Source organism: Elephas maximus, chromosome 2 (assembly GCF_024166365.1).
Source record: "Elephas maximus indicus isolate mEleMax1 chromosome 2, mEleMax1 primary haplotype, whole genome shotgun sequence".
NCBI classification, from domain to species: Eukaryota; Metazoa; Chordata; class Mammalia; order Proboscidea; family Elephantidae; genus Elephas; species Elephas maximus.
In genome coordinates this window covers 129529946-129554226 of record NC_064820.1, presented here as the reverse complement: position 1 = coordinate 129554226, position 24281 = coordinate 129529946, and the positions used below count along the sequence as shown (strand labels likewise).

Below are 24281 nucleotides of genomic sequence, written 5' to 3'. Positions count from 1 at the left end.
CATGGGCTTTAACTCCACTGAGTTGCCCTCCTTGCTCAGGCCTGCCTAATGGCTTTAAAAAGAAAAAAAAAAAAGCTGAATTATTAAAGAAGGACAGAAAGATACCGTTTTATGAGCGGAGATCAACTCGACAAACAGGTTTGGTTTATTGAAGTGTGGTAAACATATCCTTAGAGACTAAACTGGATAAAAAAATTCTTGATTGAGAAATTAGCATTTAATAAATGATTTGTTATATTTTTGATTCAGGTTTGACCTTATTGATACCTTATCTTCTAACTACCAAGAAAAAATGGAAAGACTGTAAGATTAGAGTATTCATTGGAGGAAAAATAAACAGAATAGACCACGACCGGAGAGCGTAAGTTTATCTTAAAGGGCATTTATCCAGATGTACTTCTTATCACAATATAGGTTTTATTGGATAAAAGTTAGACAACGCAGAAAATGTCAGGTCATGTTCCATTCTATACGTAAGCTTAAAATTCCAGCTACACAAATAAAACTTCATTCTCTTTAGTTTTATCTTTATTTTTAAGTTGTTGATATTTAGTTTTAATATTAATATGTAATATTTTAAAAAACATTTTTGGCATTGTAGAAGGTCTTCTTTAAATACTGCAGCATTAAATAAAGCTATAAGCAGCTTTTTAATTGGAGAAGAAAGTATACAAAGATGACATGTTCACATATGGGATACATTTTGTAGACTTGTAGACAACAGAAATGTAGGGTGCCATTGTCATCCCACATCTTTCCTTCTGTGCTGCCACAGTTCTCCTGGTTCCAGGGCTTCTCTCCTGCACTGCAAGTACTCTTGGTCTTATCTCTTACCTTTCCAGCGTATTGTACACATTGCTCCCAGGTTCATGTTTAGAAAGCCGAGCTTTGATCATGATAATTCTTCTGCCCAAAATACTTTAACAACTCCTCCACTACTTAACTATAGAAAGTTTAATTGCTGTAATGTGACGTTCAAGACCCTTCATAATCTCTTCTTCTGTTCCCTTTCCATTATTATCTCCTGTTGCCCCAGACGTGCCCTGTACTTCAATTTACACTTCGGAACGTGTGTGTGATTTCAGGCTTTTACTCCTTTGTCTACGCTAATGTAGCTCCTCACTCCATTCCTCTTCTCTGTTAAAACACTCCATTCTTCAAAGCCCAGCTCACTGGTCACCTTCTTCATAAAGCCTTCACTAATTTTTTTCTTCCTTGACCCTGTACTAGTAGTTACATTTCCTTCCTGAATCACAACACACTGATATCACTCGTTACATTCTGGCTTGTATTACACTTGTTTCCTTATCTGAAATTTCAGTTGTGTGGGCCCTATAATGTTTAGCACAGTGCCATGTGTGTAGCAGGCACTTAATAAGTAGACCCTGGGTTAAACTAGGTGTTTATTCATTTCAAATAGTGAATTATACAAGAAATACTAGGAATGAACTTAAAAGTTAAACTCATCTGCTTTCTCATACCTACTATTTTCATTTAGAAAACTGTCCTCTTAATAAAAAATAAATCCTGTTTTGTTAATTGCTTTTCTTGAGTGTTTCTTCTGTTGTTGCCACCGATGTTTCATTGCCAATTATGTCTCAAAAAAGGTATTTGTTAAATGTTGTCAGTTCAGCTCCAGCTCATAGTGACCTTATGTCTAAGAGAGTGAAACGTATTATTTACTGACAATTAGGGGCTTCTTGGTGCCCCTCACCCATGCCTATCCCAGTCCCCTCCCCACCCCGCCCCCCCCCCCAAATGTGATGAACTAAATCAACTATCTTCAGTTTGGTTCCAACCCAAAAATCATACTTTGCCCTTGACATACGCATTCTTCTTTCAATAGAAGAATAATCCAAAAATAATTAAGTAGCCGTTTACTAGTTTTTACTGAAACCTATATACTTCTCAATATAATTTGAGTAAATTAACTTAAAAAAAGAACTACTTGCCATTCAGACTTCATTATTAATTCCTTGCTTTGTTAACTCATTATTCCTCCTTAGAGAGATCCGGAGAAAGTAAAAGAATATAATAGAAGTCTCTACTCAGGGAATTTAAAAGCCTACTTTGTCAATGTACATTTTGAATTAACTCTGGTGGACTTAGTTTAGTACTGGTCGACTATAACTTACATATAGACTATAAATCACATATGTACATCTAGCCCTACGTAGAATAAAAACACTTCAGTACATCTTTTATGTATCTCAGTGCTGTTCATTCTGTTCCAGGATGGCTACTTTGCTTAGCAAGTTCCGGATAGACTTCTCCGACATCATGGTCCTAGGAGATATTAATACCAAACCAAAGAAAGAAAAGTAAGTTGTTGGATAAGTTACTCTGCACAAATTTTTGATCCTTTTATGGATGAACTACTTGATACTCCAGTAACTGATAATTCAATTTACAACTAATTATTTGGGTTTTTTTTTCCTGCTTTTGGTTATATGTGAAGTCAAATTTTTATATATAGCACTGATAGTTGGTATGCCCGTAGCAAATATTTAAGCAAGTCTAAAGGGCTTTCAGTTTTTAGAGGTGGTTTCAGTTACCGCTCTACAAGTGATTTTTGAAAATCATTAATGCCACAGAAATTCCCTGTGGTTCTTTAAATTTGCATCGTGCCTGCCCACGTTCATTGTTGTTGTATTAGTTGCCTTCAGGTCAGTTCTGAATATTTGACTGCTCCATAGGGTTTTCAAGGCTGTGATCTTTCAGAAGCAGTTCGCCAAGCCTTTCTTGAAAGGTGCCTCTGGGTGGGTTCAAACTGCCAACTTTTCAGCTTGTAATTGAACACTTAACGATTTGCACCACACAGGGACTCTTCCACATTCATTAAGACCACTCGATCCCAACTCCACATACCTATTTACTTCTACTGTTTTGTTGTTATATTATTAAAATAAGAGGATATGAGAATTTGCCTGTGTGAGAATTCTCTCAGCCAAATCAGACCCTTCTGGAATAACCTACTTGAAAATGGTATAAACAGGTTGTTACATTTATGTTTATTTTATCATATACATGATTATTCTCCAACCAAAAGTTGAGTAAATGAAATTGGTATAAAGAATTCATTAGCTGTACCTTGTAAGTAGGTTCTTGTAAGTACCTTCTAACCAGGAAATTGTTTCTTCTTATTAAAAAAATACGTACCAAGAGCTTTGAACTAGACTTTGATACTGAAATATGGTCAGTTTAGGGGATTAGGATGCCACTCATGTTCATTTTCTTTTATCCTATTAAGTAATTAAATGTCTTTGGATGTGGAAAATAATTCTGCTGCTTGTTAAATTCTGAGTGTCTGCTCTTTGCTCCCTTCAAAATGTTCTGGTACATTTTCTTACAGTATTTACTCATCGACACTTGAACTGGGAGTGCCTTTGGGTGTTTGGGTAAAGGAGTAACAGAATTTTCCTTACTGCTCAAAAGGATCATTTTGCCTACTGTGATGAAAATTTATTTAGGTTGAGGGGGCGGGTATGGGGACAAGGGTAGCTTAGATACAGGGAGACCAGGTGCACTGGTTAAAGTTGAAATTCTGTTACTGTGACTGTGGCTTTACATTTCTAATCCCCTTGAGATACCCAAAAATTACTGTTTTCTAAATAAATTGCCAAAGTGATTGTCATAGGATATAAAGAGGAGCATAATAGATGAGAAGGACTAACTTTTCAAATTATAATTTAGAGTTTAGGATCTTCCTGTTATGTAATTTAAAATATGTTTAACTGCCAATATTCTTTCTATTAAGTATTATAGCTTTTGATGAAATGATTGAGCCGTACAGACTTCATGAAGATGACAAAGAGCAAGATATTGCAGATAAAATGAAAGAAGATGAACCGTGGCTAATAACAGATAATGAGCTTGAACTTTATAAGACAAAGGTATTTTTTCTCTTCATTAATATGTGATTTTTTGTTGTTGTTATTAAGACAGAAGTAAACAGTAATAGCTTCAATTTGATATGAAGGGAAGGAGTTGTGTATATTAAATCCACCTTAAGTTGAATTTATGTGTGGACAATGTAAAACATCGAATTTTTTAATAAATAGGGAACAGATATTTTTATTATGCCAAAATTCATTTTGGCTTCTTTTTACTTAAATGTGCAGTTATGAACCATGATAGACTTTAATTGTTAAATGACCTAAGAATGACTTCATCTTGTTTCTTTTATTTCAGACATACCGGCAGATCAGGTTAAATGAATTATTAAAAGAACATTCAAGCACAGCTAATATTATTGTCATGTAAGTAATATCTGTGCTGAGATTTTCCTGGCTATTCATTTTATATTTTGATTCTCTGTACTAGGTCCGTATCTGTATAGAACCTATAATGACATAGTAGATGTGAAGAAATAATTTAGAATCCACTTTGCTTTAAACATACGGAGAAATCATTAAAGTAGGATTTAAGAAAAACAAAAGCCACAGCTTTAAGATTGTATGAATCTAGTAGTTCTTTATCATAGTAGGTTATTCTAGAATATTTCCTTTTCTTTATTCCTTCTTCCCTGTTTTCCAAAATGTCATCGCTTTGGAGACACTGTACCATAGCCATGTGTGGAGTGTGAGGGCTCCAAGTTAAAACTTGGACACCAACAGCTTCCTCATGGAAATAAACCCATAAAGTCGTTTGGAGGATTACATTTAAAAAGCGTTTCTTATCCATATCCCCACCCCCAAGATTCCCGTTTCCAAACTTTACATGCAGACACATTGTCCTTATTTTACATAGATCCTAATGCCTACTTTGGCTTTTCTTCCACCAAACTAGGTTAGCTAGCTATTACTTGAGCCTTAGTTTTCTTAGTTCTGGAACCCAAACCCTTAAATAGATGAGGAGAACTCAGTCCTCTAAAAATATGCCAAATGAAGCAAAAGTAACACCAAAGGGTTGTTAATTTCCTTGACAACAAACATTTAATACAGCAGAAGATTTCAGGTTTTGCTAATGATGATCAAGTATCTGTAATGGAAGAAGCTAAAACATAGAAACTGAGAGAGAAGCACTCTACAGAGCAACTGGTCACTACCACCATCACCTATAATAGTGATTAAAGCTCAAGAGATAAGAGAAAATGAAAATTAATCTGTGGAATTAATTATATTTGAATTTCAACTAACTTGTATTTTCCATTTTCTAAATTAAGATAGAGACACCCATTTCTTCTAAAAGAATTCCTTATTGAGAAAGGGGAAATTTGGGGATTAGTTTTAGATATTAAATTTGTTACCATTTGTAGAAATATTTATTTGCTGTTCATATGAAAAAAATTTTTAAATCATTTGTTTAAACTTGAAAAAACAGAAATAGTGTGAGTATAGTAATGCTATTCTGTATGCAGAATTTCCCTGAACCAAAAATATTATGTAACTATAGTAATTTTTTGTTGTTATTATTGTGATCTGACCACTGGTGGTGCAGCGGTAAAGTACTCAGCAGCTAATCGAAAGGTCAGCGATTTGAACCCAGCAGCTGCTCCAAGGGAGAAAGATGTGGCAATCTGCTTCTATAAAAGATTTACAATCTTGGAAACCCTGTGGGGCAGTTCTACTCTGTTTTACAGGGTTGCTATCAGTTGGAATGCCTTCAGTACAGCTTAGACATCTTCCTTCAGTACCATTGGTACCTCCTGAAACAGTTGAAGAAGTCCAAGCTGCTCTGAAGGCACTGGTGAAAAACAAGGCTCCAGGAATTGACAGAATACCATTTGAGATGTTTCAACAAACAGATGCAGCGCTGGAGGTGCTCACTCGTCTGCCAGGAAGTTTGGAAAGCAGCTACCTGGCCAACCGACTGGAAGAGATCTATATAAATAATGCCTGTTTCTAAAAAAGGTGATCCACCAAATGTGGAAATTATCAAACAATATCATTAATATAACACGCAAGTGAAATTTTGCTGAACATCATTCAAAAGCGACTGCAGCAGTGTATTGACAGAGAACTGCCAAAAATTCAAGCCAGATTCAGGAAAGGACACAGAACAAGGGATATCATTGCTGACGTCAGATGGATCTGGGCTGAAAGTAGAGAATACGAGAAAGATGTTTACCTTTGTTTTATTGACTATGCAAAGGCTGTTGACTGTGTGAATCATAACAAATTATGGATAATACTGCAAACGATGGGAATTGTGCTCATGAGGAACCTGTACATAGATCAAGAGGCAGTTGTTCGAACAGAACGAGGGGATACTGCATGACTTAAAATCAGGAAAGGTGTGCGTCAGGGTTGTATCCTTTCACCATACCTATTCAGTCTGTATGCTGAACAAATAATCTAAGAAGCTATACTATGTGAAGAATGGGGCATCAGGATTGGAGGAATTCTCATTAACAAACAGCTGTCATTACACAGATGACACAACCTTGCATGCTGAAAGTGAAGAGGACATGAAGCACTTACTGATGAAGATCAAAGACCATAGCCTTCAATATGGATTATACTTCACCGTAAAGAAAACAAAAATCCTCACAGCTGGACCAATAAGCAATATCATGATTAAAAAAAAAATGGGGAAAATTAAAGTTGTCAAGGATTTCATTTTACTTGGATCCACAATCAACACCCACAAAAGCAGCAGTCAAGAAATCAAACGACACATTGCTTTGGGCAAATCTGCAAAAGACCTCTTTAAAGTGTTGAAAAGCAAAGATGTCACCTTGAAGACTAAGCTACTCCCGACCCAAGCCATGGTGTTTTCAATAGCCTATTAAGCATGTGAAAGCTGGATGATGAATAAAGAAGACCGTGGTGCCTTTTAATTGTGGTGTGTTGGAGAAGAATATTGAATATACCATGGACCACCAAAAGAACGAACAAATCTGTCCAGGAAGAAGTACAACGAATGCTCTTTAGAAGCAGGGATAGCGAGACTGTGTCTCACATACCTTGGACACATTTTCAGGAACAATCAGTCCCTGGAGAAGGACACCATGTTTGGTAAAGTAGAGGGTCAGCGAAAAAGAGGGAGACCCTCAATGAGATGGATTGACACAGTAGCTGCAACAGTGGGCATAAGCATAACAATTGTGAGGATAGAACAGAGCTGGGCAGTGTTTCCTTCTGTTATACATAGGGTCACTATGAGTTGGAATCAACTCAGCGGCAGTGGATTTGGTTTTTGGTTTGGTATTATCGTGATTTATAATGACTAGTTTTTATTATATTTTGTTCTTCACAACTTAAATGGGTTGACTTAATTTCCTTTTTCTTTTTGATACTAGGAGTCTCCCAGTTGCAAGAAAAGGTGCTGTGTCTAGTGCTCTCTACATGGCATGGTTAGAAGCTCTGTCTAAGGATCTACCACCAATCCTCCTAGTCCGAGGGAATCATCAGAGTGTCCTTACCTTCTATTCTTAAATGTTCACTACACATGGACAGCCTAGTGCCTAGTGAAGTAACTGAAATCTTCAGTGACTTGTTAACATCACAATGGCGAACTGTGACTTTTCTTTTACTGTTTCATTGATTTGAAAGCACACAGGAAGTTGCTCCATTGATACGTTTATGGAGACTTCGGTTTTAGTCAATTCCTTATTTCAGTCTTAATGAATGAGGATTCCTTGTTGAACTGAAGCTGGTGAGAGTAAAGTTTCCCTTTGCTACGTGAATAGCAATAAAAGTGTGTTATTTTTTGATTGATGGAAGGAGTACAGAAGCCTTTAGCCTTGAGGTGCCTTCTGAAATTAACCAAATTTCATCCATATATCCTCTTTTATAAATTTATAGAATGTCAGACTTTGCCTTCAGCTATTTTTATTTCTAGTCTCTTCCACTTTAAAATAAAATGGATGCTACTTTTCTTTTCCATTGACCAATTAGTGTTGAATACTTTGTTTTCTATTACTTTGTAAAGGTGTCTGTTAGATACTAAAAGTGAGAATTAGGGCAGTTAATGAAAAACGGGGAAAAAAAATGGGAACCAAAAGCAACCCCAAAGTTAGGCTTGTATAAATACATATATATGTAGACCTAGGGAAAAAAGGCCCAATATACCTTTTTTTCTCTCTCGGATTGGCTCTTATTTATATTTTTTGTTATTATTTCTCAGAACCTTAGGGAAGGTTGAAGAGTTATCCAGTACTTCTGTATACCATGCTGAAAAATTCTTTAAACAGAAATGCTGAAGATCATTTGAATTTATTAGGAGAGCTCCGTCCTAATTTAGAGTTTCCCTCAAATCTGAGGGACTTTTATGAAATGCTAACAGATTTTTCTAGAGGAAATTTAGACAAAGCAATGTCATTTAATAGACCTGTTTCAATAAATGCTACATGGAATTTCACTGTATTGTACCCTCCTTTATAAATCATTAAAATATTTAATGTTCTATCAAATGGTTAAATGGACCACTGGTTTCTTAGTGAAATGTTTTTAGGCTTAATTCATTCAGTTGTCAAATACACTTCCAACACACTTAGTCTTAATATACTCAGGTTTGAACAGATTATTCTGAACATTTAAATTTAATCCATTCTTAATACTTTAAAACTTTTGTGTTAAGAAAAACTGCCAGTTTGTGCTTTTGAAATGTCTGTTTTGACATCATAGTCTACTAGTACAATTTTGGCAGTGCATTGTGCACTGCTACTAAAAAGCTTTATACAGAATTATTAATGTGAAGTTTTTCGTTTTTTTTCAAGGAAGGATTTCCTAAAAAAAACATTTCAAGGGATCTGTGTCTACATATCTGTATATGTGGGTGTATGTATGTGCACACACAGATGCATATATGTACATATAATGAAATTTATGTTGCTTGTTTTTTGGAATTTAAAGTGATCGAGTCATTAATTTTTTTTTTTAGTAAATATAAGCTCAAAATTATATTGACAAATAAGGTTTAATGGAGAACAGAGTTGATCATTTGAAGGGCGTATTGTGACTCTGCAGTTACCATTCAGGTAGAAAATGGAGAACATTTCGTCTCAAACACTGTTCATTGAGTCCTTTGGTGTAAGTTTCAGTGGTGGAGGATTTACGCAGGTTTTCATGAATTTAGATAAAAATCTATAAAATCATCATTAACTTCTGTAGTGCAGTATTTTCGCTGCATGAGAATGAAGTAAATATAAAAATGGAAATCTGGTTAACAATTTTGACTGTTAAGAAAATGAAGGAATCCAGTGTTCTTCAAAAAAACTTTTCCTACATTGTAACTCACAGCATTGTCCATTTATTGCAGGTTTTGCAGTGTTTGGGGGTAGAAGACAGTAGGAATGTTATAGTGTCCAGTAAACATATAATCAGTATCACGTTTGAACTTTTTAATGAATAATAGGGCATGAGCTGAGTGCTGCTATCTTGAAATGTACACAGGTACACTTACTGGTTTTTGTTGTTTTTGTGTGTGTGTGTGTGTGTGTTTAAGTTTTGCCCATTGAGGAAAATATCATTGTGATCTATATTACAGGAACCAAATGTCATGTGTTTCTACATACATGTATGTATAAAGTACATAAAATAAATCTAAATATGCATAATGGGGGTAGGGTAATATTGTCTGTGAAATAATGTAGGAAGCTTTTCACCTTAAAAACAACAACAAAAAAGCATTACTTTCACTTAACACTAGACACCAGGTCAAAACTTTGCAAGGTTGCTGTAGTGCTCTAATAAATTTCATGAATTCTTGGAAATGCTAGTTTTGAAATTATTCTACTCCATTTTAATTTATGCTGAATTTTAATACCCCCTTTTTTTTTTGTTTCAATCATTGGTAATAGCTTGGAAATAAATAATTATGCAATGGCATTTGACAGTTCATTATTCCTATAGGTAAAAATTCAGTGGGTTTAGAGAGAATGGTGTTAAGCTGATTATTAACAGTTAATTAAATCAAGTATTTATTTGTTACATATTTGTGTTTTAGGTTTTCTTTTACATTCTTTTTATATGCTTTCTGACATACGTATTTTTAGAGACTATGGAAATAATTTAAAGATTTAAGCTCCGGTGGATGATTATCTACTAAGTTTGAAAATGTAATATTTTGATAATACTGTAACTATCACAAAAGGCTTTTCTAATGTTCTAACGTTGAGTATTGCAGTTGCTGCTTTGTACAGAGGTTACTGCAATAAAGAAAGTGAATTCATTCAAACCATTTAATGTCGGTTCTTATACTTTACCTATTTTATAATTTGATGTCATCTTTGTGATTTTAACCTCATTTAGATAACTCTTATTACTTTATTGGTCTGGGGTTTTTTTTTTTTTTTTTTTTTTTAATTTTACCTTAATAGTTACGCCTTGGTAAAGTTGTTTGAAATTGTTCACTATCTTTATACCTTTGGGATAATCACTATTGTTACTGACAATCTGGCAGAACCATACAAGTAAGGTGCAGCTCATTTTGATTAAAGTGACTAGCCATTCTAATCCTGATTTATCTTTGGGTCAAACTCCTATTTATGAATGAGGAAACTGGAAGATTAAAATGGATTCATAATCCCTAAATGTGATCTATTTTCTTTTTCCCTAAGATTTTTTGGTAGAATCGTTTACGGTTTTACAAAGCATTGTTATGTTCTCATTTGAACGTTACAGTAGGTGTGTTATATCTTCAGGGAGGTTATTTATCTCTATTTTACTCTTGAGAAAGCAGCTTAGAGCAATTTAGGGAAGTTTCCCAAGGTCATGCGATGAGTAAAAGAAGGATCTTGGGCTAGAGCCCAAGTCTTTCAGTTCCAGGGATTTTTGCATTATGAAATCACTGCTCCCTGATCCATAAGTTAGAAGACTAGGGTAGACTGGCCATTTCTAGACTACTCATTCCTATCCGCCAGCAAGTGTGTGCTCAGGTCATACAAGTTACAGTTAGAAATATAAATTGGTTACAGAATGCCTTAATAGATGTGAAACCAAATGTAAGTGTCCATTGTATGATCTTTGTCTCTTGCTTATTCTCAAATAAATGACCAGTTTACTTCTTTGGGAAGCTAAAAGAGAATTCAAAGGCAACTTACAAATACGGAATTTTCTGATATCAGACCATCAAGCAGTTTTCAAAACAAATGTAAATTCATCCTGAGTAAGCAGTTTTTTGTTCATTCACTAGGGAAGAAAAAGACATGTATTTAATAAACCTCCCTCTTTTTGTACAAACAGAATCTTTGTAGGATCAGAGGAAATAGATGGTAGTTGAACATTTAACTGTTTGAGTAAAGGTATAAGTAAGTCCCAGGATACAGCTAACAAAAATTGTTCAATTTAGCTAGTTCATATAATAAACAAAAGGATAAATATGCTGATGCGTTAATCAATTGGAGAGACTTTTTGTAGGCTAGTAAAGTACGTAAAGATATGTCTTACTGCCCTTTATAGAGCCTGGGGGCTATAATCATAGCCCTGTTTTAAAATTTTTTACATTTACAATAGGCATTTCAGGCAAGGTATTAAGTGGTAGCAGTAAGTGTTTTAGCCCCTTTTTCCTTTTGAATCTACCATTGAATTTTGTGCTAGACAGTGCGAGTCTCAAACTATTTGAGGGAAAATGTAAATGACTGCCTATGTCGCCTTCTGTTGTGCAGGCTTACCTGTGATGGCTGTTCTCACAGATCAGAAACTGCTTCCCAGAATCTGTAGTGCCTTGTTAACACATTCTGTGTTCCACTATCCTAGGATATGACTACAAATTACCAAAATATTCTGCCCACGGTTATAAACGAAATAGACTTGCTTTTTCGATCCACAAAATAGGATCAGTAATCCATGGATATCGAATGCAAAAAACAGGCAGTTGACTCAGTTCTCGTGAGAATTTTATCAGAATACCACTGAAGCCCTTGAGGTGGAGAATTGGGGGTGTTTTTGTCCTGGAAGAGTTAACCTATTCAGTCTAAAGTAGGGAAGCAGCTTATAGGATGATTTTACACCCAACTTTTATCTCTAATAACAGATACACCCAAGAAACAGTTTAAAGCAGGCCGTGTTTATGTTTTTGATGTATGTAACGTACTCTGAAAATTACAAAGTCACTTAACTACGCTTGTAAAACATGATTATGCTTACTCTTTTATATTCTAATTAAAATGAAGCCCCAATTAAGCCGTTTTTAAAGGAGGTAGTCACAATTTGAAAGGATCTATTTATAGGAGTTTATTAATGACCAATAAGCCACAGGTTATTTTTACTTTAAGTCTACAACATTTTTTAATTAAGTCCTGGAAACTCTCCTGTGAGTTCCTAAGAAATGGCAGATGATAAGGACAATTTGGGCACGGTGGGGAGAGGGGAGGTATGGAGAGTTATGCTCCAAGAAGAGGTTCATGGATTGTGAAAGATTTGCCTCTTTATTGGGAAAAGTCTGGAAGTCACATTTCCTTTTGGGAAGTAGGGAATAGTGAAGAACAGGAGTCAGTTTCTTTCTGAATTTTAAATCTGTTGGTTGCAGTCGGCACCTCCTATTAACTAGAGGTACTAATCTCAGCGCTATAATCTACATCTTTCAGGTAGTCTACTATTTATTTCTCTCTGGTTTTTCCATCATTAATGATAATCTTGTTTACTCTCCATGCACCTGTAAGTTTAGCATTGTTGACATTAACTTCACACTTGGGTGTGTGTGTGTGTGTTTTCAGGAAATTGATCGTAAGAAAGCACAGGTGTATTATGTATTGAAATGGTGACTAGAACAGTGTTTCTCAAACTTCAGCCTGCATCAGAATCACCTGGAAGACTTGTTTAAACACACTTTACTCCTGGCAATCTCTGTTCTAATATCTGCCCCTCAGCATAACCATTCTTTGTGGTTGCCTTTGTCATTTACCCATGCCTTATCTGTTGAATTTATCCTATGGAATACAAATCTTCCCATCTACCCATAACATCAGCTGTGATTGCAAATAGTTGCATCCCTCCCAAATTCCTCAGTATTTTCCTTTTTATTAGTTAGGACTTTAGCTGGCCCTACACCCACCTTAGGACTTTGGGTACTTGTCAATGACAAAACAGAAAAAGGAAATCCAAGAAGGTGTTTGAGTTCAGAGGCTCAAGTTGATGAAAGCAGAGACTCAACAGTCATTAGGGCTCTGTCTCTATTTCCTTCTCTGATTTGGCTCCGTAGGCTTGACTTGATTCTTCAGGTAGACTGTCACAGCATAGAGTGCTCCATGGCTTCTGAAAAACCACACTTGATCCCTAGCTTAGCAACAACCTCAGTTTAAAGGTTTGTCCTAATAAGCTTTGGCCAGAAGGACACGGGGAGGGCTCCAATGAGCTCAGTTTGGGAAATGTGATCTCCCTGATTCAGTCATATCATTGATAAGGCTTGAATCATACGCTCATTTGATACGCAGTGGGCTCTCCATAAAAAGGAGGATTTTGTTGGAAGAAAGAAAAAAGGAAGGCTGGGCTGACCACCAGATGTTCACATTCTCGTATCCCTTGGATTGCCCTAAATAATAATGTGCTACGTTCAACTGAATGTAGGAGAAAAACAAGAGAAAACCTCAGTCTTATTTGAAGCCTGTAGTCAGTGATTTGTTCTCCAAGTGCAGAATATTTATGGTGTTGAGGCTCAGATGTGACTCCTCATGCTCCAGTAACCTGTAAATGACTAAATGATAAATATTTTTACCCCCAACATACCCAATAATAACTGGCGTTTACTGAATGCCTTCTGTGTGACAGACATTTGGCATGTTTTATCGCATTTAATCCTCACAACTATGAGGCAGACTCGGTAGTCTCCATTTTTCAGACAGCGACAGGTGTAAATCCAGGTCGCATAGTGCAAAGCCAGGGTTCGGATTCAGGGAGCATAACCAATTCCCATGCTCTTAACCACTTAGCTCTACTGCTCCCAGCCTACATGTACGTAGGGAGACAAGACAATTGTCACTATAAAAACTAGTCACTGGAAAAGAGAGGAGGATTTCTAGAAAGGATGAGATCTGTCCACCGATGGGCCAATCACCTTACGGGCAAATAGAGTACTATGTTCACCAGGACACATCAAATTGGGGAGAGGCAAGAAAAGAGGTGTTCTGCCTATCACCCTTGGTTCTAGTAGCTGGCCCTACACTCACCTTAAAGATTGATCAAGATTGTGGGGGTAACAATGAATTTATTCTTGTTTAAATTGCTGGGGGAGTTTTCCTTGTTCTGTTTCACTTGCCATAATAGCTACGACTGAAAACCTCTTTAGACAGGACCCAAAGTCTTTTGGCCCTTGCAGATGTGATAGTGAACCACTTAAATTCATGAGCCAAATCCTTTTGGGCTTCTTATTAGGTTATCCTTAAAACACTCAATTGAGCCCATTTCTGATATTAGAAAGTAAAACCAGATTGTCCAGATTCTAATACCGCTGTTGTCACTTACTGTGCAAGTGAGCTCTTCTGTGCTTCAGTGTTCTCATATGTAAAATGGGGAGAATAAAGTAGCTTTGGGAAGCAGAGAACAATTTAGCAGTGGAGGGAAGTTCTTCCTAAAGATACAAGCAAGGAAGCAGTTATATGACGGCACTGGGTTTTTCAAAGAGTAGAACAGGAATTTGCAATGCAAATAGTGGGGAGGAAGTTAAAAAAATCTGTAGTCCAGTAGATTCTGACTCACAGCAACTGCCCGCAATAGGGTTTCCAAGGAGTGGCTGGTGTATTCAAACTGCTGACCTTTTGGTTAGCAGCTGAGCCCTTAACCACTGCACCACCAGGGGAGGACATTCCAGGAGGCCGTGGCAGCACCTTAAAGGCAAGTAATGGCTAATGTGGTTTGAATGTGAAGTGCCTGAAGAGGGGTTGCTAGGGAAGAATTTTGAAGGTAGCTTGCGGTCAGAGTATGAATGACCTTATATAACAGAATGTTCCATGATACCAAATGCAAGATAAGCCACATTTCCGTATTATAAACAGAACTAAATCTTGCGCAGCCCATGTCTACAGAGTTGGCAGCAAGTAAAAAACAAAAATAAAAAATCTGTTGCCAGCTAGTTGATTCCAACTCATGGCAATCCCATGTGCTACAGAGTAGAACTGCTCCATAGGGTTTCCTGGGCTGTGATCTTTATGGAGAAGCAGATCACCCAGCCTTTCTTCTGCTACGCCGCTGGATGGTTCAAACCGCCAACCTTTAGATTAGCAGCCAAGTGCAAACCACGCAACCTCATTATTTGTCAGGAGCCCTACCTTTCCTTTGGGTTTGACTTGGAGTCTGGGGTTTGTAGCCCAGGAAATTAGGGAAGAACCTTTAGTCTTCAGTTCACCGTGTTTGTTGCTCCAGGTGCTGTGTGCACCTTGCCCAGGTTCTACTGGTTAACAAAGGTGAGAAGCTTTCCAGTTCAAACCTGGGTTACTGACATCTTTATCAGGTTCCCAAAGTTTTGCTGCTGAGTCCTCAATATCTGCTTGCTGCTTCCTCTCCCGCCCCAGCCCCAGTCCAGCATTCACACAGCCACTCTAGGTCTGTGACGAGGAGTGTGGCAGAGGGTTCCTGTCTCCTGTCTGCAGCAACTCCATCTGCAGCACTCCCCTGCATCTTTCTACTTAGGGCATCGTCTCTCCAGAATCCATTCCCACCCCAGACGCCACCCACACCACAGTGGCAGCCTCTCTCCAAATCTGGAACCAGAATCAGCCATTCCTTCCCCTTTCCTTTAACAGTAGGTCTTCATGGCTCATGGGGAAGTGCAGAAAGTTTCATCTAGTAGGCTCTAGATCACAAAAGGCTCTGCTTTTCCAACCATATCTAGAAATGCAGTAACAGTTTAGAAAAGCAATGACCAAAACATGCAGAGTATGCTTTTTCTAAAGCAATTGAAAACAATCTGGTTGATTTATCCTATTATGTTGCATTAAATTCTCAGCAATTCCATAAAGAATATCCTACTTGGGTGAGTAGTGTCTGGGATCTTAGAAGCTTGAGGGCAGCCATCTAAGATACATCTACCGGCCCCATCCCGTCCAGAGCAAAGGAGAGTGAGGAAAACCAAAAACACAAAGGAAAGATTAGTCCAAAGGACTAACGGACTGCGTGAACCACAGCCTCCACCAGCCTGAGCCCAGAACTAGATGGTGCCCAGCTACCACCAACAACCACTTTGACAGGGATCACAATAGAGGGTTCTCAACAGAGCGGCAGACAAATGTAGAACAAAATTCAAATTCACAAAAAAAGACCAGACTTAACTGGTCTGACAGAGCCTGGAGGAACCCCAATACTGTGGTCTCCAGACACCTTGCTGACTCAGAAACGAGGCTACTCTCAACGTCCACCTTTCAGCCAAAGAAACAGGCCTATATAACAAACCATAACACACGTGAAGAATGTGCTTCTTAGTTCAATCAAGTATAGGAGACCAAGTGGACAACACCTGCCCAAAAACAAAGATGTGAGAATGCAGGAAGGGAAAGAAAAACGAAACGAATGGACACAGGGGACCCGGAGTGTAAAGGAAGAGGAGAGTGCTGAGACATTGTGGGGATTGCAGCCAATGTCACAGAACAATCTGTGTATAAATTTTTGAATGAGAAACTAATTTGCACTGTAAACTTTCACCCAAAGCACAATAGAATTAAAAAAAAAAAAAAAGTTGCAATTAAGAGAGGTGCTATAGACAGATAAGCATCAAATTTACTCTTACACTTTGTCCTAGAAGTAGTTAAAACTTCTCCATATCGATTTAATGTTATTCAAAGCTCTATCTCAATTTGACCTAAAATCACTCAGTTATAGTCTAAAACCACTTGGACTCTCACTTTAGGAAAGACTAGATTACATGATTTTGAAGGTTACGTCCAGCCTGGACAATCCATATTTCTGTGTGACACAGAACAATCTGGACAGAGCTGGTTCTATTAAAACTTTTCTTGGTTTATCATACTTTTAAAAATAAAAATTTATACCCTCCCAGACTTGCTGGAACCTAATAACTGAAAAATCAAAACTGCCCCAAACCATTCAGGAATTAACTTGCTCCTAAAAAACTAACAGACGTTGGGTTTATTGCCCTCTGTGACCCACAATGTGTTCTATGCCTAATGTAACAGGTCCTCAAGTCATCCTCTTGATTGCTGATAAGAGCCCACAAGATCACCAACTGCCTGCATTTATGACTATATATTATATGGATGAACATCCTTTACCCTGTTTTTACAAACGTTAAACCTTAATTAAGTCTTTAATGTCCTTGTTCTTGCTATATAAGCCCTTGACTTTTTTCTTGTTGCCGGAGCTCCTTTCAATTTCCAGTGTGGATGCTACCTGGTCCATGAATCGTTGTGATCTTGGAATAAAATCACCAAAATTTTATTACCAAAAAAAGAAAAAAAATCTCATCATTTCACGCTGTTACCCTTGAATGTCCCTGGGTGGTACAAATGGTTAAGTGCTGGATTACTAGGTTGATGGTTTGAACGCACCCAGAGATGCCTGGGAAGGCAGGTCTGGTAATCTGCTCCTGAAAGGTGACAGTCTTGAAAACCCTGTAGAGCAGCTTTACTCTGCACACGTGAGGTCTCCATGAGTCAGGAGAGACTCGATGGCAACTAACAACCACCCTTGGATACTGTGCCCAGGCAATGGCAATCCAACAGAGGCTTTAAAAAGCACAGTGGCAGGATTAACTTTGGGAGGATCATTCATTAGTTTCCAGACTAATGTGGAAGGGAACGGGTGGGCACAGGTGAGTTCGGTACCAGATAGGAGGTTCTTAACAACAGTTTAAGCAAGGAATGATAGGGGCTTGAACCTAGCAAGTAGCAGGAAGAAATGGAAAGTAGAGTTTAGATTCAGAAGACACACTAAGAGAGAATACAAAAGACAATAAGACATGTTATGGATAGGAGGAGGGACTGAAGGATGAGATGAGGATGACAGCAAGGTTTCTAGCTTGGGCCATGGAATAGATGTTGACATTAACTGCAACTGATAACACAGGAAATAGAGCATTGGAGACCAATGAATAGCTTCATAGATTTACATCTTGTAGTGTACATTTTGGGAAACCCTGGTGGCGTAGTGGTTAAGTGCTATGGCTGCTAAGCAAAAGGTCAGCAGTTGCAATCCGCCAGGCACTCCTTGGAAACTCTATGGGGCAATTCTCTGTCCTATGCGGGCACTATGAGTTGGAATCGACTCGATGGCAACAGGTTTGGTTTTTGTTTTTTTAGTGTACATTTCTGAGATTCTGGGGAAAAAACATTCCATGTGGGTTAGGTCATTTCTATTTATCCACTGCCATTGAGTGGATTCCGACTGATAGCGACCCTATAGGACAGAGTAGAACTGCCCCATAGGGTTTCCAAGGGGGGCCTGGTGGGTTTGAACTGCCGACCTTTTGGGTAGCAACCGAGCTCTTAACCACTACGTCACCAGAGTTTCCCATTTCTAATTAGGGGGAAATGAAAACAGAGCATTGTTTTGAGGGAAGGGTATGAGTGTGGGAGGAGGATAACAGATATGCTTTAGAATATCTGGAGCTCAGCATAACAACTAACTGCTGAACTTCTGAAATAATTTACCAATAAAATCATCAGGACCAGGGCTTTGCTACACTACTTAAATTACGTTCAGTTCATTCCATGATTATTTGTTTACTTAGGCTTTCTGTTTCTTGCTAGGTCAATTTTAATAATCTTTCATTAAATATTAATATACAATTGAAATTTTTTTAGAAATTAGGTAGGCATGATTTTATAACTTCAAAAATATACACACCTAATATATTCCTTTTATTTTTTACGTTATTTTCATATTCATTGGATTTGTTTTGTTCTCTAGAAAACAAGAGTTTTGGATTTATTTATAACGTCCATTAATTTTCTCAGGTGTCATGTTTGAAGAAACAAATTGCAGAGAAAAATGCTCTATGTTTAATTTCCCTCTTATTAGAAATCACCTAAAGCACATGGAACATGTTTTTTTCTCATAACCTCAGAAAATCACGCTATAAGATATGAATCTATGGAGATATTCATTGATTTCCAAAAGGTCCCAGTATCTTGCAAATAGTAGTCAGTAGATAAAGGAAAAGTCATGTTCATATCTCTAGCAGGCTTAAATATTCCAAAACATCAAAGTAACTTCTCTATTTCTAAAACCATGGCACAAAGTTAGCTCTTTGGCAGAAAGCTGCATATTGAGCTCAGGTTTCACAGAGATCTGGCATGTTCCGTTGGATGAGCTTGGTGTACTGAAATAGCTGATAAACAAGAGCTATCTCCTGAACTTTTTAAAAAGTGATGAGGACGAAAGTCATCAGTATAGTTCAGTGAATGGAATATTATTTTCTGCAGACTACAGACACCCATGCTTTTTCAGAGAAGTTGAGTATAAAAATGCTGGTATCTATAGTAAGGCTGGAGTCCCTGGGTGGCATAATCAATTAAGAGCTTGACTGAAAAAAAAAAAAAAAAAACAGCTTGACTACTAACTGAAAAGTTGGCAGTTTAAACCTACCCAGATGTGCCTCAAAAGAAAGACCTGGTAATCTGCTTCTCAAAACCCTGTGGAGTGCAGCTCTACTTTGCACACATGGTGCTGCGTGAGCTGAACTTGACTTGTGGCAATGGGTTTGGTTTTGGCTTATTATAAAGGCCCGGCTGTAAGAGGACACAGAAGACTCGGCATGGCTCTCCAGACATTGGCCCAGCCCCTGATTCTGACTCGTCTGCTTACTGTAATCATGGACAGTTTCCTTGGCCCTTCTGTTCTTCAACCCTAGTATGAGGATAATACTAGCCATTTCAGAGGGTTGTTGTGAAATTTAAATTAGTTAAAATATGTCAACCAGGTAGCACATAGTGTTCAATTGATGTGAGCTCTCTTTTCTTCCTATCTCCTCTGAATTAAAAAAAAAAAGACAATGCTCAAGCTGCCAGAGCACCACCCATGATTACTTCTTCTCACTCATCACCCAGGTACCGTCTCTACCCCACTGACATTTTTCTCCTAAATGTCTTGAATCTTTCTCCCTCTCCCTAAGCCTTTCACCATGATGTCATTTCAGGTTTCCACCATTGAGGCTGGCCATGTCAGGCCAGCTCTAAGCCCACTGTGATGGTATGAAACAGACTGGGAGTAGGCAGCCAGGGCAGAGGGAGAAATCCCATATGTGGTGCAGAGGTCTCCTGAGTCCTGAAGTGAACCCTTGAGTCTCAGCTCCTCACTCCTGAAAGTGTCTCCATGCACCTCCACTGGACTTGGTGGGTTGCACCCATGAGGAATTAGGGAGCTACCTCAGAAATGTACTCACCAACCAACTTGTGTTCTTACACTGTGCCTACTTTGTACAGTTTCTTTGCGGGTTCTTCAGAAAACTCAAGCAAAGGCAACTTAATCTGAGTCTAGATAATCCTTCTCTCTTGTCTTGTAACTCAGACTGGAACATTGTGGTTTGGCCAAGATCAATCACATTTTTTCTCTTACACCATTACAAAAAGATTTCTAATTTGTCTCCTTGCCTGCCGTATCACACCATTCTGACCTATCTCCATACTAAATCAGGACAACATTTTTAAAACAAATATTTGATCATATTACCCTTCTACATAAACCATTCATTGGCTCCTATTTTACCTGGATGAGTTCCCAGCTCTTAAGCATCTTCTGAGTCCTTCATGCTTTGCTTTAGGTTCATTTTTAGTTGCTACTCCTCTGTGCTTTGAACTCTATACTCCAGTCATACAAACCATCTGTATGATGCTTCCTCTTGTTTCTAGGCAGTTGAACATGCCATTTTCTCTGGCTGCTCTTTCTTTGATATTCCTGCTCAAGAGAAAGCTCAGAATCACCTCCTCTGGGAAACCTTCTCTGATGCCCCTGGACTATGTTAGTGGCTCTTCCACTCTGCTATGCCCCTCTGTGCTCATCTGCGTGTCCTTCTCATAGTGTCATCAGGCTGCACTGGAGTTACTTGGTTTTGCTCTGTGGCCTACATGAGTCTGGGAGCTCTAGTTGTATCAATAACACACTAATATGTCTTGCAAGTTGTAAGATATTTCATGTATGCTTGAATTCTTGAGACCTAACTTACATTAACCACTATTTTGATTCATTAACTAATTTTGTACAGGGCTTACAATGTATTCGACACTCAATACTGTTGAATGTGTGAGGAAACGAATGAATAAGTGAATGAATGAACAAAGGAGCTGGTTTGGTTTTCATCTTATGAACCCTATGCATCATATAATTTATTTCCCACTTAATGTTGACTGATAAGATGCTTAGGTGAAGAACTTGGGAGTTTATGGCACATATTCCAGGTATTAGGTCTACTGCTGACTTTTCATCTCATGTCTTTCCTCTCCTCCATCTGGCTCCCACTCCTACTTACTAGTTCTTCACTGATACTCTAGCACTGTAATATCGGAACATTTTTGGACCTAAGTGGAAGTGTTAAAGTTTTTAAAAATCAAATAAATTTGTTTTGCCATTGTGAAAAATCCAAGCAAGCATGTGCCATCAATATTTTATTTTGCTAAGTCTCTGAGGACTGCCTACCTCCAAAACCCATGTTCTTATACGTGCTTTATGTATCTGCAAACACTGTATAAATATTACTCATGACTTTTCTCCAACTGGCAAAATACTTCTCTTTCTTTATGACTCAGCTCAAAAGTCACTTTCTCTGTGAAACTTTTCCAACATCCTGTTGCCCAACTCCTTCTGTAACCTCCCGCCTGTTCTGTTGGGCCACCCCATTGCTATGTCTTTGATTTCCCAATTAGATCAAGTAACTTACTTCATCTCTTTCATTTTCCCAGTAGCTTATCTAAGTTTCGATCAGCTAGGAGGTTTCAATACAGGATTTTAAAATGAATGAATGAAAAGATTAATTGTATAAAGGGAAGGCTGGTGATGACAGGAAATGGGTGAAGGGGGTTATAGGCATGGACCCTTCTTAGGAACTGGAGATTTCTGAAATGGGTGATTTCGTTCAGTGCTCTAGCTATAACAACTGCACGCTAGTATGATTTGCAAGTTGGAAGATATTTCATATTTGCTTGAATTCTTGAGACCGAACTTACAGTAGCACTAGTTCAGTTCATTAGTTAATTTTGCTACCTTATACTATGGTTGTGTGCTGTCAAGTAGATTCTGATTCATAGCGACTAAGGACTAGGATACCATTATTTGAAGCAGGTGCCATTTAACAAAGTGTTTATTGATTCAATGAATATATAGTTATTGGTTGTTGTAACCCTAATGCTTAGCAGAGTGCCTGGCACATGGGAGGTCCTCAGTAAATATTTATGGAGTGAATGAGTAGAATAAATGCTTTTAAAAATAGGAGCTGATTTTCCAGTTTGTATGTCAAGTGTGTCTGTACAAAGATAATAAGCCATCAGAGCTGGAAAAGTCTCACGATTCTAACCTCTCCCCATACTTGTGTGCAATTGGCCTAGGTCACTGACCTACTGTTAGTGTTACTTCAGACCCCATTTGCCTCTCCTCAGTCGGCTCGTAGGCTATTTGACTACTTCTGTTTATGAGTGACCCATAAACAAATAATCTAAATAATATTACAAACATCTATTGAAATACCACATCCCAAGTTTTCTACTAGGTGCCTCTCTCTTCTCTTCTGTTGTCATGGAATCGATTCCGACTCATAGCGACCTGATAGGACAGAGTAGAACCATCCCATAGGGTTTTCACTGCTGTAATCTTTACAGAAGCAGACTGCGACATCTTTCTCCCTTCAGGGAGGCCTTTCCATTAGCTGAACCACTGTACCACCAGGGCTCCTTCTGCTGGGTGCCAGCAACATTAAAAAGAATGAGACACTCCCCCTGTTCTAGTCTTTGCAGTCTCCTGATGTAAACCAGTGATTAGAAGGTAATGCCAAAATCCAGGAATCGTGAAGATCTTTTAAATGTGCTCCAGAAAAAAACACTTCCTGGAGAAAAAGATCAAAACTCTTAGCTACTATGGGATATGAGAGTTACATATGTGGATTTCAGGATACAGTTTCCATCTACAATGTCCACAGACTGAAGATGCAAATAGTAGGGTTGTGAGTTGCTGATACAAATGAGCTCGCAGTAGTAGTTTCTGTGATTATCCTCGTTTTTTATATGAGAGAAAATGGGGCTTTCAGAGTTTAAGTGAGGGCCTTGCCGAGGACCTGTACTTTTGTGACCTGAGAGAAAAATTAGCCTTGTGCTGCCAGGTGACATGAGTCCAGAAAGCCCTGAAATTGGGAAAGGGCCACTGGAGAACACTGCACAGAGAAAGGAGCCTCCAAGAGAGGCCTCCACTGCCCCCAACACTGCAGCCCAACTTGGCCAGGCCCAGCACTTAGAATGTCCAGCCTCAGGAGATGGATGTGGCCTTGAGCCCCTTTCCTGACCAGGGACCTGGGGTTAAAAGAGAGCTGGAAGAGGAGAGCTGGGGTGAAGGGGGTAAGGATGGGGAGAGCAGGAGAAGAATAATAGGGGAGGGGAGCTGGGGAAAGGAGAACTGGGGGGAGAGGAGCAAGGATAGGTGAGTCGGGGGGACAAAGGGGGGAAGAGGAACCCGAGAAGACTAGGGGGAGAAGAGCAGATGAGGAGAACTGGGGGGAGAGGGGAGCTGGGGGAGGGCACTTGGGGGAGGGGCAGAGAGGGAGGGGATCTGGGATGAGAGCAAGGGTGGGAGGAGGTGGAGGCAGGAAAGAACTGGAGGAGAAGAAGGGGGCAGGGATAGGAGAGCTGGGGTGAAGGGGAAGAACTGGAAAAGAACAGGGAGGGCCTGGGGCAGGGGAGCTGGGTGAGATTTGCCTTCCTTTAAGTCATCTTTAAAAGGCACTCAAACAAGACCTGAGCAGCAAAAACAAAGGCAGACGGGAGCTGGGCAGCGGCAGCGGGTCTTTGGGCAGACCTGGAGCTGCAGCCGACACTGACTCGGAAGGCCGAGGCTCAAGGAGGAACGGGAGGCAGTATTTTGTGTCCAAGTATTTGGTTTAGGAATTGGCCACCTGCCTATCCAAGTGCAGACACAGGCTGTTATCTTAACTGCCCTTTAAACGTCTCGGCCGCTTTTGTTGCTTGAGGATTATTGAACAATTCAGTCCCACAGGTGTCTGCTGTTTTGAGAAAACTTTGTGCCAAAAAGTACACGAATGGCTGCAAATTCTTGTTTACCGTCAAATCTCTAGACTTTCCGGAGGTCTGTTTCCGAGATAGGGGACACTTAAGAGCGGGGATTTCCGCTTAACCTGGGTCCCTACCAAAGTTCAAGTTCAGGCCAGCCTTTCTTCCTTTCTCCTTCCCTGCCTATATTCTTTCTTATTCTCTCCTTTTCTTGCCCCTTTCTTATAGTTAGTATAACGGTAGT

General features: G+C 38.7%; 1 protein-coding gene across 1 annotated transcript in view; it reads left to right on the top strand.

Annotated features, from left to right (window-relative positions):
* The window catches only part of SLC12A2 (solute carrier family 12 member 2), a 99338-nt gene extending 89213 nt beyond the window's left edge, over positions 1-10125 (top strand). Inside the window, exons 23-27 of the mRNA XM_049873243.1 lie at positions 250-361; positions 2235-2321; positions 3758-3893; positions 4192-4259; positions 7244-10125. Coding sequence (XP_049729200.1) covers positions 250-361; positions 2235-2321; positions 3758-3893; positions 4192-4259; positions 7244-7379 — 539 coding nt within the window. The 3' untranslated portion in view covers positions 7380-10125. The remainder of the gene's footprint in view (positions 1-249; positions 362-2234; positions 2322-3757; positions 3894-4191; positions 4260-7243) is intronic.
* Positions 10126-24281: the final 14156 nt, after the last annotated feature.